Source organism: Grampus griseus (genome assembly GCF_964374135.1).
Source record: "Grampus griseus genome assembly, chromosome: 4".
NCBI lineage: Eukaryota > Metazoa > Chordata > Mammalia > Artiodactyla > Delphinidae > Grampus > Grampus griseus.
The window spans coordinates 110,661,171-110,676,094 of NC_138997.1; the positions used below are offsets into that span (position 1 = coordinate 110,661,171).

A 14,924-nucleotide genomic window follows, 5' to 3' on the forward strand; every position below is an offset into this window, starting at 1 on the left:
AAAATGAAAGGCATTAAGAAAAGTCTTACAGAAGAATATCTATACTTGGACTTTTCTCACCAAAAAGAAGGGTGCATCTTTCCTCTTCATACATCTATAACTTTATTTTTGTTATCATACTGTGACTGCAAAATCTTTAAAGTTTGCTTAGTCTTCACTGGAGAAAGCACAGGCATTTCACTACTTAAAAGTGTACTGTCTGAGGATGTTGAAATACAGATTATTTCAAGGCAAGAGCTTCCACCAATAGTCCAGAGTTGCTGTTTACCTGCAGTAGTAGAAAGACCAGACAATTTCTGTAGAGCAGGACTTGCTGTTGTTCTGAGACACATAATCCAGAAATCATATGAAGCAGACCCCTCAAAGAAGGAAATTTTGGAACTTCTGGGTTTTAAGAAGACTTGCTTGAAAGCCTGTGCTGAAGTAAGTATAATGTCTCTTTTCTGTTATTTAAAGCCATAAGTGACAACACATTCACTTGAATATTTATTTGAACTTTCTGTTGGAAAATAAAATTTAATTTACTTAAAAGAAACTACAGTAACCAATGAAAGAGTTAAAATAGCCCTTCACATATACCGATATTTCAGCGCAGTATTGGAAGATAAGAATTTAAGATTTAATTTATGAGGTTTAGAGACATTATTTTTAGGGAATGATTTCTCTTTTTTTTTTTTTCTTTACCTTTTAATTACGTTGAGGATTTTTAAAGGGGATTTTACATATGAACAGGAGCTCAAAGTAGCAGTGTTTCGGAAGCTTTTTTAGGGGGAGTGTACTTTAAAGGCTTTGGGAAGTGAGGATTTATTCGGTAAGTGGACACAGGAGAATAGCATATATTCCAGATACAGGAATGCTGAACCTCCATTGTTTAATGTTATCGCTTCTGAAGCACTGTAATGTCTCTTGATAGAGCGTAAAAGCCTAGCCCAGAGATGGTTTAGCTCAAGACTTAAATTCTCTAAACCAGTCTTATTTCCCAATAGAAAGTTATTTTTCTTCAAGCTATGTTGAAAGTAAAGAATCCTTTCATTTCTTGTTTTGTTTTGCAGGTTAGTCAGTGGACCAGGCTATGCGAACTTACCATCCCTTTAGCTATTGAGAATTTTCTCAAAGAATCTTCTGACCAGCCCCCAGCTATCCCTGCTGAAATACTAGAGCTTGAGAAGAAGCTTAGTGAGCCCGTTAGGGTACATAATGATGACAAACTCCGGCGGCAGAAGCTGAAGCAGCAGAAGGCTGCTGGGGTTAGGCCTTCCCTTTCTAAGGAAGAAACGAAGAGCAAGGTCCATAGACAGGAAACATCTGAAGAGGTGGACTCTTCATCGGCGAGCCTGGAACTGAGAGTGGCATTTTCAAAGCTCACAGTACATGAGGAACCAGCTCCTGCCAACAGGGAGCCTGCTCACGTCAGAAAAGCGAAAGCTTCTGACCTTCCGCCTCTGGACCACGTGTTTGTAGAAGGCCTGTACTTCACTTTGGCAGATATTGTGCTCTTGCCCTGTATCCATCATTTTTTGGTAAGGTTTATCAGGAGTAGATACATTGCTGTATGTTTCAGTCTATAAACTGCCCAGGTTTGAGTCCCTATTTCATTTCTTAATACCATTATGCTTCTGGGCAAGTTATTAATATCTGTCTCCGTTTTCTTATATGTAAAATAGAGATGATAATAGTGCCTTCAATACATGTTAGTAATTATTATGACTTTTAGTTTTGAGTTGCTAAAAACATTAGCATTCTTTATGATTATTAATTTTAAAATGCTGTGGTGATCACCTTCTAATACTAGAGGTTCCAGTATTAAAATACTAAAGACTCTTGTCAGCTATATTTTATAATTATGTAGTCTCTTCAAATGCTAATTTCATTATGTTAGATATTTTTAAATCAGAAATATTTTACCCTTGTCTCTGTTATGTTACATAGCTGGCAGTACTATTCAGTGCTGTGGGAGATTATATAAGGAAAGTTTCCTTTTTCGGGTACACATATATGTATATGTCTGTGTACATATATGTGTGTGTACATATATATACATATTTATATACATACATATATAAGTGTGTGTATGTATGTATTTTTTTTCTGTCTGTGGAGGGAAAAAGGACAAGGTAAAAGTAGTATCAGAGTGAACATGGGAAGCTAGAGCTCTCTGCAGCTTTCCAGTTGGTTTTCCAGAACTGCATTTTTCTCACTTTGAAGCATTTCACCGTTTCCCTTACTAAGGAATCAGATATTAGATTTCATTTTGATTGTATATCACCAACACTTCAGGCATCTCTACTGACAGATGAGAAGAGATTTCTAATGAAAATCTATATATTTGGGGACCAGGCTTCACTAATAAGTTAGGTGGCATTAATCAATTGGCATTTTCTTAAAGAACATTTTTCTTTAAAATGTAAATGAAACAAGATTAGAAATCAAAATAACTTCAGAATCAAAGGATGTGAGAACAAGAGATCTAGGAATCGTTTAGATGTTGATTAGTATTGTAAACGTCATGTGTATTCATATTGTCCATGGTGCTGGGTGGGGAGAAAAACAGATTTTTTTCTTTTTCGTAGTCAAACGATTTCTAAATTCTCTTGTCCCTGACTCCCCCCAGTCCCCCACCTCTGCTGTTATTACCGACTTCAATCATTAGAGCAGTCATTTGGTGCATATTAGGAAATACTGTTGGTATTCATGGCTTCTTGGTCTCCTTGGATAACTATTTGTTCCTAATTTCATAAAAATCGAATCAAAGCGGCACTACCATTAGTTCATTCATTTGAGAAATTTATTGAAAGCCTACTGTATATGTCATGCCCTGTTGTATGCACTAGGAATACAGTGATGAACAAGACAGAAATGGTCCCAGCCCTTATGGAGTTAATATTCCAATAGAAATAGAAGAATAGGGAAGATAGAAATGAACACGTAGACAAATAAATAATACATATTTAAATAATGGTAAGTGCTACAAAGAAAATCAAACAAGGTGATAGAGAAGACTTGATTATTTGCTTTCAAAGGCAACAAAACATAAAAATTGGATTCACCTGCATAAAGGTTATTTTTAGATCATTATCCAGACATCTATCTTCAGCTAAATTGCATTTAATTTTAGCTTAATTTAAATACTGTTTACCTGATGAGGATCAATTGAGGTGGAGGTGTTCCTAATTGAGAGGATTTTTTTCCCCCTTTAATCAGGTGGGACATCAGCCTGACCACTGCTGAGTAAATCTACCTAATATTGATACAACTAAGGAACTCTGTTTTCATCTCAGTTTAAAATAGCGGAAAACTTTGTTATTACATTTATTCTATGATTAAATTCTTCTGTTTTGACATTATGTAAACGAATTCTCTAAATATTTTCCTTTGTTTGTTTGTATTTTTCCTAGATCATCACATTTTCTTTCAGGAGTTAATCTTTCTTTGCCAAAGCTTTGATGTTATTTCTGTTGTATTTATTTTCCTCCTGTAAGTCATCTTGGGTTATGAAGCAGCCATTTTAGTTCAGACGGTGGCTATGAAGCTGAGCCTTTACACTTGTATTAACACACATTGAGGTGATGGAGTAGTGGTCCAAATGATCAGAATTAAGATCAAGTTCATGATCAGGAATGAAGTTCAAGTTACTAGGTTTGGATCAGAAACATGGAGTTGAATCTAGGGCCAAAGTATTTAGCCACAGGAATAAGATCAAGAATATGAAAGAGCAGTCAATTTTGCTAATTCAAGGTTTGGTATACCAGAGGTCAAAATTAGAAGAGTTAGGGAAAATACCCAGTTTTACTAAACAGAATAAAGCCAAATATGCAAAACAACAGCAGGGAGAGAGGCTGAGGTGTTACATCTAAACCTCTGCTCCAAGCTTCTCTTCCTCTTCATAGGATGTTAGTGTGCAAAGTTAACCACTGATAGCCCAACACTTCTTCCTGGAAGGTGCCTGATAAAATCCTCTCCTCTGGAAAGTTTCAGGAATGGATTAAAAAAGAATAAATTAAAATGCATCTTATGATTCCCCCCTCCCGTTATTTGTTAGAACCTTCTAGTACACAGAATAGGAAGCAGATGGGAGAAATAACAATGAATAACCATACTAAGGCAAAATCTTGCTTCTCTCTGATGCCAGAACATTTTATAGTTATTTTTAAGTTACTGCTACTAAACAGGTACACTTTGATAGAACTATTTAAAAGATTATTCTACTCCTGGAAGACAGAGAAGTTGACATTTTATGAAATATTTTTGTAACTTGAACATTTATGATTTAACTTGATACATTTTAACTTCTAATGCTTTGAATTTAGTTTTTTAAAAGTATGACGCATTTATTACTAAAGTAAAATCATTGTAGAAATTGATTTTTGAGCAAAAATACCTATGTTAATTACCTCTTTCACTGTTCCCATTGGCATAAAATTGAGAATAAAATGGGAATCTCACTACTGGCTGGCATATTGCAAAAATTATGGATTCCATAGTTAATTTATATTTTCCATCCCCTGTCCTATTCCTTAGGTCCTTAAGAATTTTCAGTTTTAACTCACCAGTTCTAGACGATAAGAAAAGACCCTGAACTAGGATTACATTTCCATTTAGACAGGTTGTTTACTATTTTTTATACTGCTTACACTGCTCACCTAAACATTTGTTGATTATGATGTGTTTTCGAAAGGGTAGACATGACTGAGGAAATGACATAAAAGAATTACAAAATATTTTATATAATAAGTGACTGGAAAGGAATGCAGAGGAGGAGATCTTTTGGATAGGTGTAATATCTTGCTTCTCTTTTTATTCATACTAGTTTTTCTGCCTCTTGCTATAATTAAATACAAAGCCACTAGGATTTCAGTTTGTGGTCTTGATAGCAATTTTTTACCAATATTTTGAGAATAAATTATTTTCTTGTCCTTAAGTAACTCTGGTATTTATAATGTTTTGATCTTATCAGCCTGGTAACATCTTTTAAAAATCATTTCTTAGGAACAAATTTAATTTTCATTTCACACATTTAACATTAGCCTCATCCTTAAATATGTCTTCTCAGGTGTAATTAATGAATGTGGTGCCGTACCTCCTGAGCTGTCTGGGTATTAGCAGAGCAGCCTGGCATATTGATTAAATGGGATGACCTGTCATGCAGAGTAAAACTCCTCAAATTTTTTAAACATGAATTATTGTTTAATCACAACTTATTTTCAAAAGGAGGGCAAGATGTCATATGCGTCTAACAAGTAAGAATAAATCACTACCAAGGGGAGTAAAGGAAAGGTGAGGAAATGAGAAATTTCTTATTTGATTAATTTATCATGGCTTAAAGTTCAATTCCCATAGCACATAATCTGTTTCCAGGCAATTAAGTATTTTGTTGAGAACTAGAAACTTTTTGGCTCCCAGAGTACCATTTAGACAGTATTTTTCAAACTTTTTTACTTTTCACAGTAAATAATGCATTTTACAAGGTGACTGAGCATACAAATACAAATATACATCTTTATATTATATATATGAATATAGATATATAAACAGAAAATAACCCACCTTACTACATGCTATGTACTCTGATATTTTCTATTTAATTTCATTTAAAACAAAAAAAATTTTTTTAATTGATTTTTAAATCTCCTAATGGGTTGTAAGCAGCAGTTTGAAAAACACTAATTTAGGGGATTATTCTTTGAGGTCAATAAATGGTTTCTTGATCATTTGTTCATTCACTCAGTATTTTTTGCAAGGCAGTGTTTTAAGCGCTTGTAGTATACAAAGAGAATTACACATAAACCCTATTCTTATAATCTATTCTTATTTAACCTTAAAGTCCAGTTAAAATAGACTATATGTGTGAAATTTTTCATTAATTTTCGTCCTTTCTGGCTCCTGTTTTGGCACTGACTATTGCTAGATACATTTGTCGAGATTTTCTGTGACTTGACCTTTTCATTTTATCTGTTCATAAGTCATAATCTGTTTGTAACATTATAACTGTTGCTATGGAAACAACATTCAGTGTCTCACAAAGAAGCAAGAACATTCTAATTTTTAAAGAAATTGAAGTTTGGTGGTGGTGCTGGAGAGAAAGCATCTGACCAAGAGAAAATAAACATATTAATTTACATCAGGGGTAATGGTTTCAAATGCTTCTAATTTGAATAAATAAAAGGCTTACTTTAAATGCTGCATCATAATAAACAGAAACAAACTACTGATAAATGCAGCTACATGGGTGAATCTCAAAATCATATTGCTAAGTGAAAAAAGACACATTTTGTGATTCCATTTAAATATATGAAATTTTAGAAAAGGCAGAGTTATACACATGAAAAGCAGATCATTGATTGTCTGCAACTGACTGTGGAGCAGAGACTGATTGCAAATGGTCACAAGGGAACTTTTTGGTGTGACGTTGAGCGTAATGGTACTGGATTATGGTTGTGCAACTATAAATTTACTAAAACTCATTCTTTAAATGTGTGAGTTTTATGGTATGTAAAGTTACCTCAATCAGCTCTTATAACAAACAAAAATTATATAATAATGTGTTTTGTTCTTTGTAATTGCCTAGGTAATTATCTGCAAGAAACTTTCTGAAAAGCTGGTAGAATTTCCACTCCTGGCTGCCTGGTACCAGAGAATTCAGGAAGTGCCAAGAGTAAAAACAACAGCTTCTCAGTGTGGGATCCAATTTCTCAATTTACCAGAATTACAGACCACGTCGAATGAACAGCAACCAAGCTTAGATGAGGTCCCATGTGTCGAGGAGCAAAATGATCCTTCATTTATAGGAGGACCAAGACCCACCATGACTAAGTTAATGGTAATTAAATTGTTTTTATTAAAATTTTGTTTGAAAGATTCCATGTAATAAAGTTGCTGAGCATTTTACCCCAACTTGTATAACATTTTTGTTTTAACATTTTATAAATTTTATTTATATCTCTCTTGACCAATTAATATTTGTGCTAGTCTTTGGATTTAAGTGAAATATAGTAAATTGAAGATTTTTAAAATTATGTGTCTTCGGAGCCAAACAAGTCAGAATATATATTTTTAAGAGTATTTTTCTCAGAATTTTTTGTTTTTATATTCGAGACACCAAAGTCATATCACACCTGGTCAAGTTTATTGTTTTAACCTGACGTTTTTCTGTTGCAAGGAACTGGTTTCTCAGTTTCTTAATTTTGAGGTGATGATTTGAATTAAAGAAATATGAAGATGATTATCTCAATATATTTTCCAAGGTTTTGTCTAAATTTAAGATTTTTGAATTCTTTGAATTCTGTTTTTACTTTATTCTTTGATTTTATGACTTTTTATGTAATAAGAGTACATGATTTATTTTTCTCTCTGCAGCATAATTTGTTTCTAATAGTACTAAGTGTAAAAGTTTTCACCAATAGGCTTTCTTTTCTCTATCATTCAAAACAATCTGCGAAAATGTTTTGCTTTTAACTTAGACTGTTTGAAGATTTGTTCGAATAGAAAATTCATGAAGTAATTTGAGCTAGTCATCTGAGTTGTATTGGAAAGAAAATCATTATATTTTTTAACTTGGGTTAGGAAGTATATGAGTTCTATAGTTAACAGAAAGTCTGCTGATTTAGAAAAGCAGATTTTAGTAGTGACACCAACCCCTTATCTCTTCAGCTAAGCTTTGTTAGCCTAGTGGTGAAACAATGGAACAGATGGTACAGTTGATTATAGAAGATATCAAAGCAGGTCCAAAGTTTGATGTGTCTTGATCAGATGGTTATATTGCTCAGCGATCTCTCGTTTACCTCCTGAGTGTTTTAAAAAAAATAATTGTCAGGAGAGTACTCTTGTATTAAAATACTAATTTTAAAAATTTCAACAAACCAAAAATCTGTACTTTTATTTTAATTCATACGTATGCAGTCTTGAAAAAGAGATTGGTAATTCAAACTTTTCTACCTGTGCTTTTCCAGCAATAAAATGACATCAGGAAAGAGATTTGCATTTGATACATTTTAAAATATTTATAAAAAAGAGACAGGTGACTAGAATTTAAATTCAGAAAAAAGTTAATAAACAATTGTACAGTAGAAACTAACACAACATTGTAAAACAACTATACCCCAATTTAAAAAATAAATAAAATACATATGGACAATAAAAAAATTATAAAAATAAGCGCTTTTGTAATAATATAAAAAATATAAAGGAATCCTGAATTTTTAATTTACAGGGGATGTGTTAGTTCAGGTCCTCCAGAAGCAAATTCCAAGATGGGGTTAGATGGGCAAGAGGTACACTGAGGGAAACATCTGTGAGGGAAAGTGGGGAGGGAGCCAGAGGAAGCTGCGGGAGCCTTCAGAACGTGGTGCAGTTTTGATCCCTGTGCTTGAAAATGGGAAAGGAAGGAAGGTTGGGTCAGAAGAGTCAGACTTCAGTGCAGTTCTAAGAAAGTTTTGTCAAGCTAGTGGGGAATCCTTGAGCCTGAGTCATCTGTCAGAGAGTTCCATATTTCTCAAAAATGGTCTGCCACTCAGTCTCTGAGCCCGAGACTCTCAGTCATTGGCTTGGGAACAGTCCATGGGAAGGCTATACTAGAGACCAGGTGACTTGGGTTCTAGTCCCAGCTTTGTAGTCAAGCTAACATTATTACCTTCAGTAAGTCACTTAACCATAGGGTCTCAATTTCTCTTTTTATAAATTAGGAGAGTGTACTCCTCTGTACTCGTACAGAGGAGACTCTGTACAAGTCATTTCTGATTTTAAATTTTATGATTATATAAAAGTTGACTAGGACATCACATCTGCAATTTTATAAGAACGGAATGTTCAAATCTAAGATGTTATCATTTCAATTTTCATGTAATTCTAACTTGATAGTGTATATTGGATACAATACATTTTCTTTTTTTTTTCTTTTTCACTTTTCCAACCTTATTAAAAAAGTTCACCATAGTAACATTTTCCTTTTTAATAGGGCATTGTTTTTGCTACTTACGAGTTTCTCTATTGTCACATATTTGAAAGACAATATTATATCAAATTAACATATTCTATGAATGTATTAATTTTTTTTTATACTGTAACGTTTCATTTCTGTATAGTCAGGGTTTTTTTGTTGTTTTTTTTTGTGTTTTTTCTTTTTTTCTTTTTCTTTTTTGCCAATTGCAATGAGGACACATGAAATTGGCCCTAAGCAGATGTGTAAAGTAGGAAAGTTTTTCTTAGGAACGCTCACATCTCGCCTTTTTTTCCTTCTGTTTTCTTACGCACAATCTTGCCTCCAAAATCTCCCTTATTCTATAGAGGTTTTAAATTTATTTATCCAGTCAAAAAATGTATATGTGTCTACTAAACACCAGACATTGTTCTGAATGTTGGATGTATGAAGAACAAATTGGACTGCCTTCATGGAGCTTACGTTCTGGTGGGGGAGGTAAATAAAGAAAAAACACAAATAAATGTATAGCACATTAGGTATTGATAAATTCTATAAAAAAATAATGTGGGATGAGGGGGGTGCAGATGATTGAGATCAGGATCATTTTTTAGATAAGGTGGTCAGGAAGGCTTATCTGACTAGGTGAAGACATTGAGCAAATGACCTGAATGAACATTTGAAGATTTGGATGAAGTGTTCTAAGAGGATCCAGCTAGTAAGAAGACCCTGAGCAAATCTACAGAGACAGAAAGTGGATTAGTAGCTGCCTAGAGCAGGGAGCTTTGGGGAGAGAATGGAGAGTGTCTGCTAATGGGTATGGGACATCTTTTTTGATGATCAAATTAGATAGATAGTGGTGATACACAACTGTGAATATTTTAAAAACCATTGTATGCTGTAAAGGGACAGATTTTTATGGCATAAAAATTATATCTCAATATAGTTGTATTTTATGGAAGACTCTAAGTTAGGAATAAGTGTGATGAAATGAGGAATAGCAGGAAGTTCAATATGGCTAGACTAAGGGAGATAGGAGAGAGGTAGATGATGTCAGAGAGATGTGTTTATCTTTCTGGGGGAGGTAAGTACTCTAGACCTCTATACTTGTAGCTATAGCTCTACCCCAACAAAAGAACTTTGTACTATTTCCTTTGGCACTGAAATTCAGCTAGTTTTCATAATGGAAAGTAATCTCACGAACTAACCGATACAAAGGGGTTAATGATAGATTCTCAGGGATTTTTCTTTTGAATAGGATATTCCTGCAGATAAAAAAAAAATTTAGAACCATAGATATCTATCCTGTAGGCTGTGGACACAGAATGTGATTGAAAAGGTTCTGGGAATCCATGTGTATGCCATGCCACTGTCTGTAGATCAAATAAATAAATGTATAACTTTTAACATGAGGAAGGAACCTGAGAATTATTTTATATATGGAAGAGGGATGATCATTTTTTAAAATGGTGGGGAAAAAAATGTTGGGAACCATTTGGTTAAAACAAAGGGATCCTTTTCTAGAGACTTTGTAGATACTTGTAAAAGACTAGTATGGATGATATTTTGGGATGAGTGTTAAAGTAGGGACTTTTTGATTCTGTGAATATAGCTCCTAGGCTGTGGCAATTTTTGTATAATCCAAGACAGAACTTGATGGACATATGCAGAGTCAGTTTTGATTATGTGGATTGTTTTTGACAAAACTTTTATTCTCAGGTGACTTTTCTTTTTGACATGCAATATTTCTAAGTAGCTTATTACTTCTGTGTCACTTCAGGTAATAATTTAAATAGGAAATTTAATAATAATTTAATAGGAAAGTAACCATGCTGTTAAGAAACTCAACATATGTTTCTTATGTAACTAAATATTTTGAGGAATACTTGATGATTATTAAAATCTGTGTCCCTCCTTGCCAGTATAGGAAATAGAAATTTGGTCTTCTAGAACATAACAGGACTTTATTAATTTATTAATTTGGAAAGGGCCTATCTCCTTTTCTAGGAAAAAGGCATTGAAGTGATGTTTTCTCCCCACCCTTGCCCTACTTGGACCCTTGATTGGGATGCTCTTCCTGCAGCAGTGAGCCCAAAGGAAGGTAAGGTTGTTTTTTTTTAATCTTTTTTTTTTTAAATAAATTTATTTATTTTATTTTTGGCTGCGTTGGGTCTTTGTTGCTGCGTGCCGGCTTTCTCTAGTTGCGGTGACCGGGGGCTCCTCTTTGTTGTGATGCACAGGCTTCTCATTGCGGTGGCTTCCCTTATTGTGGAGCACGGGCTCTAGGCGCACGGGCTTCAGTAGGTGTGACTCACAGGCTCTAGAGCGCAGGCTCAGTAGTTGTGGTGCACGGGCTTAGTTGTTCCACCGGATGTGGGATCTTCCCGGACCAGGGCTCAAACCCGTGTCCCCTGCATTGGCAGACGGATTCCTAACCACTGCGCCACCCGGGAAGCCCCTTTTTTTTAATCTTTAAATATTACTCATAATCTGGATACCCTCTTCAGATCCATCTTCTAGTTCTCTCTTTGTCTATATCTAATATACTGATCATACTATCCACTGAGTTTTCATTTTATTTTTATTACAAAATTTTACAGATACACATTGCTCTGATTTAATATTTCTCATATTTTCCTACACTGCTTCATCTGTTCCTTTTTTTGTCTTTGCTGAAGTATTTTGAAGCCTATCCCAGATAACACGTCATACTATAGTACACACATCTAAAAAATATTGACATCTTAAATAATCACATCATTATCACGCTTTATAAGAATCAGCAAAAATTCCTTCATCATCTGATAACCAGTTCATAATCATTTCCAATTGTTTAAAATATTGTTTGAAAAAATATTTTGATAATTAGATTTTTAGTTAAATAATATTTTTATTGCTAAAAACTATATTTGGTTTGTTTTGATAATAAACTTTTCCTTGTTCATGTTTCAGTTTCCTCTTTTTATAATTGTTTAACCATAGTGATTTTATATTGTGTATTTTAACATAGTGATTTTATATTCTGTATTTATTATTTCTAATAGCTGATGTTCATAGAGGTCTAATTCTGCTGTTTGTTGTTTCTGTTGACTTCACTGCCAGTGTCTCATATCCCTATTAGTTCTGTAATTTTAGATTATAAATTGATTTTTTTGGTTATTTAAATCTTGGAATCTTGTGGGGCCTGGGATAGGAATGAATTCCCATGGAAAGGATTTATATTTGTCTATGCCAGACATCTTAAAGTATTTAACTTAAGGCACTAGATCTTAACATATTATTTTTTCAGGTTGAGATTCCTTCAGCCTTTTCTGTCTGGAACTGAGGTTTAAACAGAAAAGTTAACTTTTTTCACCTTCCTTTGCTGTTGGGTAGAACTCTTTTTTTTTAATGCATTTTTTCATAATGAATATAGCTTTTCAAGTTTTCTGCTTTCATGTAGTGATATTAGTTTCAACTCTCCATCATGCTAGGGATCAAGGACTAGCCTATCTTCTTTGTCTTGCTGTTAAAGCCTAGATCTCTGTTGTCAGCAAATACCCTCCAGGGAGCTATAGTGTCAGTTCGAGATTATTACACTACTTTTTAGTTCCTTTCCCCCTTTTTAAGGCCCTATGGATTTTCCTTACTCTCAGAAGTCCAGTTAGACATGTAAAGGATGATTGTTGAATTTTAAATGCCATTTTAGGTATTTTTAGGTGAAGAATTTTTTTTAGCTCAATGTTCTATTTCTTTAACTGTTCATGTATTCTTTAGTTTTATACTAATCCAAATATGTTTTGATTTTTCAAATGCTCTTTGAAATCATTTGTCTTCCTTTTTCATATTCTTCTCTTCTATGATGCTTCCTGATATTGCCTGTATCTTACTAATCAATTCTGTTCTGTCAATTGAGGAAATACTTTAGTATTGTTCCAAAATGGAAGAAGATTATGTTGGATAGTTAAGAACTCTGTTGCGAAGATATTTGTATAAAAATGATATCTATTTTTTGTTTTTTATTAAATATATGAAAAATAGTCACTAATGAATTTGTTAATGTTTTACTTTAAAATATTTTGACATTTTACAAAGCTTAAATGTTTGTTTTTATGTGCAATTAGATTTTCTATACTCTTCAGTTATAGTATAGATTCCGAACGGGTTAAACCTATAATTTACTAAATAAAAGTCATATTTTTATTAATATTTATATTAAAAATTAAAACAGCTTTTAAGTGCCACATGCTTTGCTTTGTCTATAATGTCTGCTATGAAGGCAAAATAATATTTTCACTTATTAATATGAGGACTCAATTACATCTGCTAACAACTCAAAGTTGACAGTAAGCATTCGTGTCTAGTCATTTTACTGGTTAGAAGTGCATATCTAATGGAGCTCATGGAATATATTACTCATTATATCCCTTTAATTGGATCACCTTGTTTTCATAAATATTATGACAAAGATGGAGCTATAACAGCAAAGCTACATGGTGTACTCACATTTCATTTACTGTTTCCTAAACGTTTATAGTCTTGTTAAACTAAGGTAGAATTGTGGCATTTTAGATGTTCTGTTTTCAGTTCTGGCAGTTTCAATATTGCATAGTCATAGGATCTTTGTGAAATGAAATTATTCACATAGAGGTGCAGAGGTCACTATGAATGTGTTCTCATGATTTGTGCTCTGGTACTGTCTTTTAGGAGAAATTGAATTGTAATAAGGTATTATTGGTACTTGGTTCATTTAGATGTTTCACAGACTGCTTATACTGACTGTATTGAGTTACATCAAGATTGTGGTGCATATTATAAGAATCAGCTTCTTTACCATCAAAGACTGTATTATATTAATTCTCATGGTGGAGTCTAATATATTTCATAAGCCTGTCTAGTCTCTTATCCTCTGCTCTCACCCATTTCTCTCCCTACATCTTACATAACATCCCCTGAACTTTTTGCTGTTCCTTATACAATTTATATTTACTGTCTCCCTGCCTTCACCATTATTTTTCCTCCAGCCTTACATAGTCTTCTTTCTTCTTCCCATTCCACTGAAATTATTATCATCTTTTAAGGATTAACTCAAATGCTGCTTCCTTCATTAAGCCTTCTTCATGGATTATGGAGTCAGCCTGCCTGAGTTTGAAACTTGGGCTACTAGCTAGCTAGGTAACCTATGGCCAGATTCTCTACTGAGAATGTCTGAATTCTCTGTTTTCTCAACTGACAATTCTCTGTACCTCAATGGCCTCAGCTGTAGAATGGGGATAATAATACTACCTACCTCATGAGATTGTTAGTACATTCAATGAATTAATATATAAAACAGTACAGTGCCTAACTATAAATAGTAAATGTTAAATAATACTAATATAGTAGTCAGAGTAGTCAGTAGTCAATCATTTTCTCTCAACATTCCTTTAGTACTTTCTTATACTTCATTTTGATACTTATAGAATACTTCTGTTATACTAGTTTACATGCATGTTTTCCTTCTCCAATAAACTGTGAGCTCTTTAAATATAGGACTCCTGTGGATAGGTCCTCAATAATTTTTTATTAAATTGAATTGGATTGAGACTATAGATCCTTTTTTTAACTTCCCAAGTTTCTAATTAAACCATGCAACGTTTTTGTCTCATATAGATTTAAAAGGCTAAAATAATTGGGATTATTTAGTTTTAAGAAAACAGAACTGAATATTTAATTTACATTATCATTCTTACAGTTGTCATTGTTAATATTATTATTATTACATATCTTTAAATGGAATTTTTAGGAGTAAGTTGCAGACATCATGACTCTTCACTTCTAAATACTTAACTGTCTCCTTTAAGAACAAGAACATTTTCTTATAGAGCCATAGTACAATGATCAAAATACATACTATTGTCTACTATTGTCTACTATTATCTATTGTCTAGACAATAGTACATACTATTGTCTACTATTCTGTTCAGTAGATTGTAGTACGTTTAGTTGTCATGTCTCTTTAATTTCCTTTAATGTGAAACAGTTTCTCAGCCTT

The 14,924-nt window shown here is 33.3% G+C and overlaps 1 protein-coding gene across 1 annotated transcript in view; it reads left to right on the forward strand.

Annotated features, from left to right (window-relative positions):
- GSTCD (glutathione S-transferase C-terminal domain containing) overlaps nt 1-14,924 on the forward strand; it is a 120,041-nt gene continuing 105,117 nt past the window's right edge. Inside the window, exons 1-4 of the mRNA XM_082653183.1 lie at nt 1-423; nt 1,053-1,520; nt 6,566-6,817; nt 10,919-11,012. Of these exons, the coding sequence (XP_082509309.1) occupies nt 4-423; nt 1,053-1,520; nt 6,566-6,817; nt 10,919-11,012 (1,234 nt within the window). The 5' untranslated portion in view covers nt 1-3. The remainder of the gene's footprint in view (nt 424-1,052; nt 1,521-6,565; nt 6,818-10,918; nt 11,013-14,924) is intronic.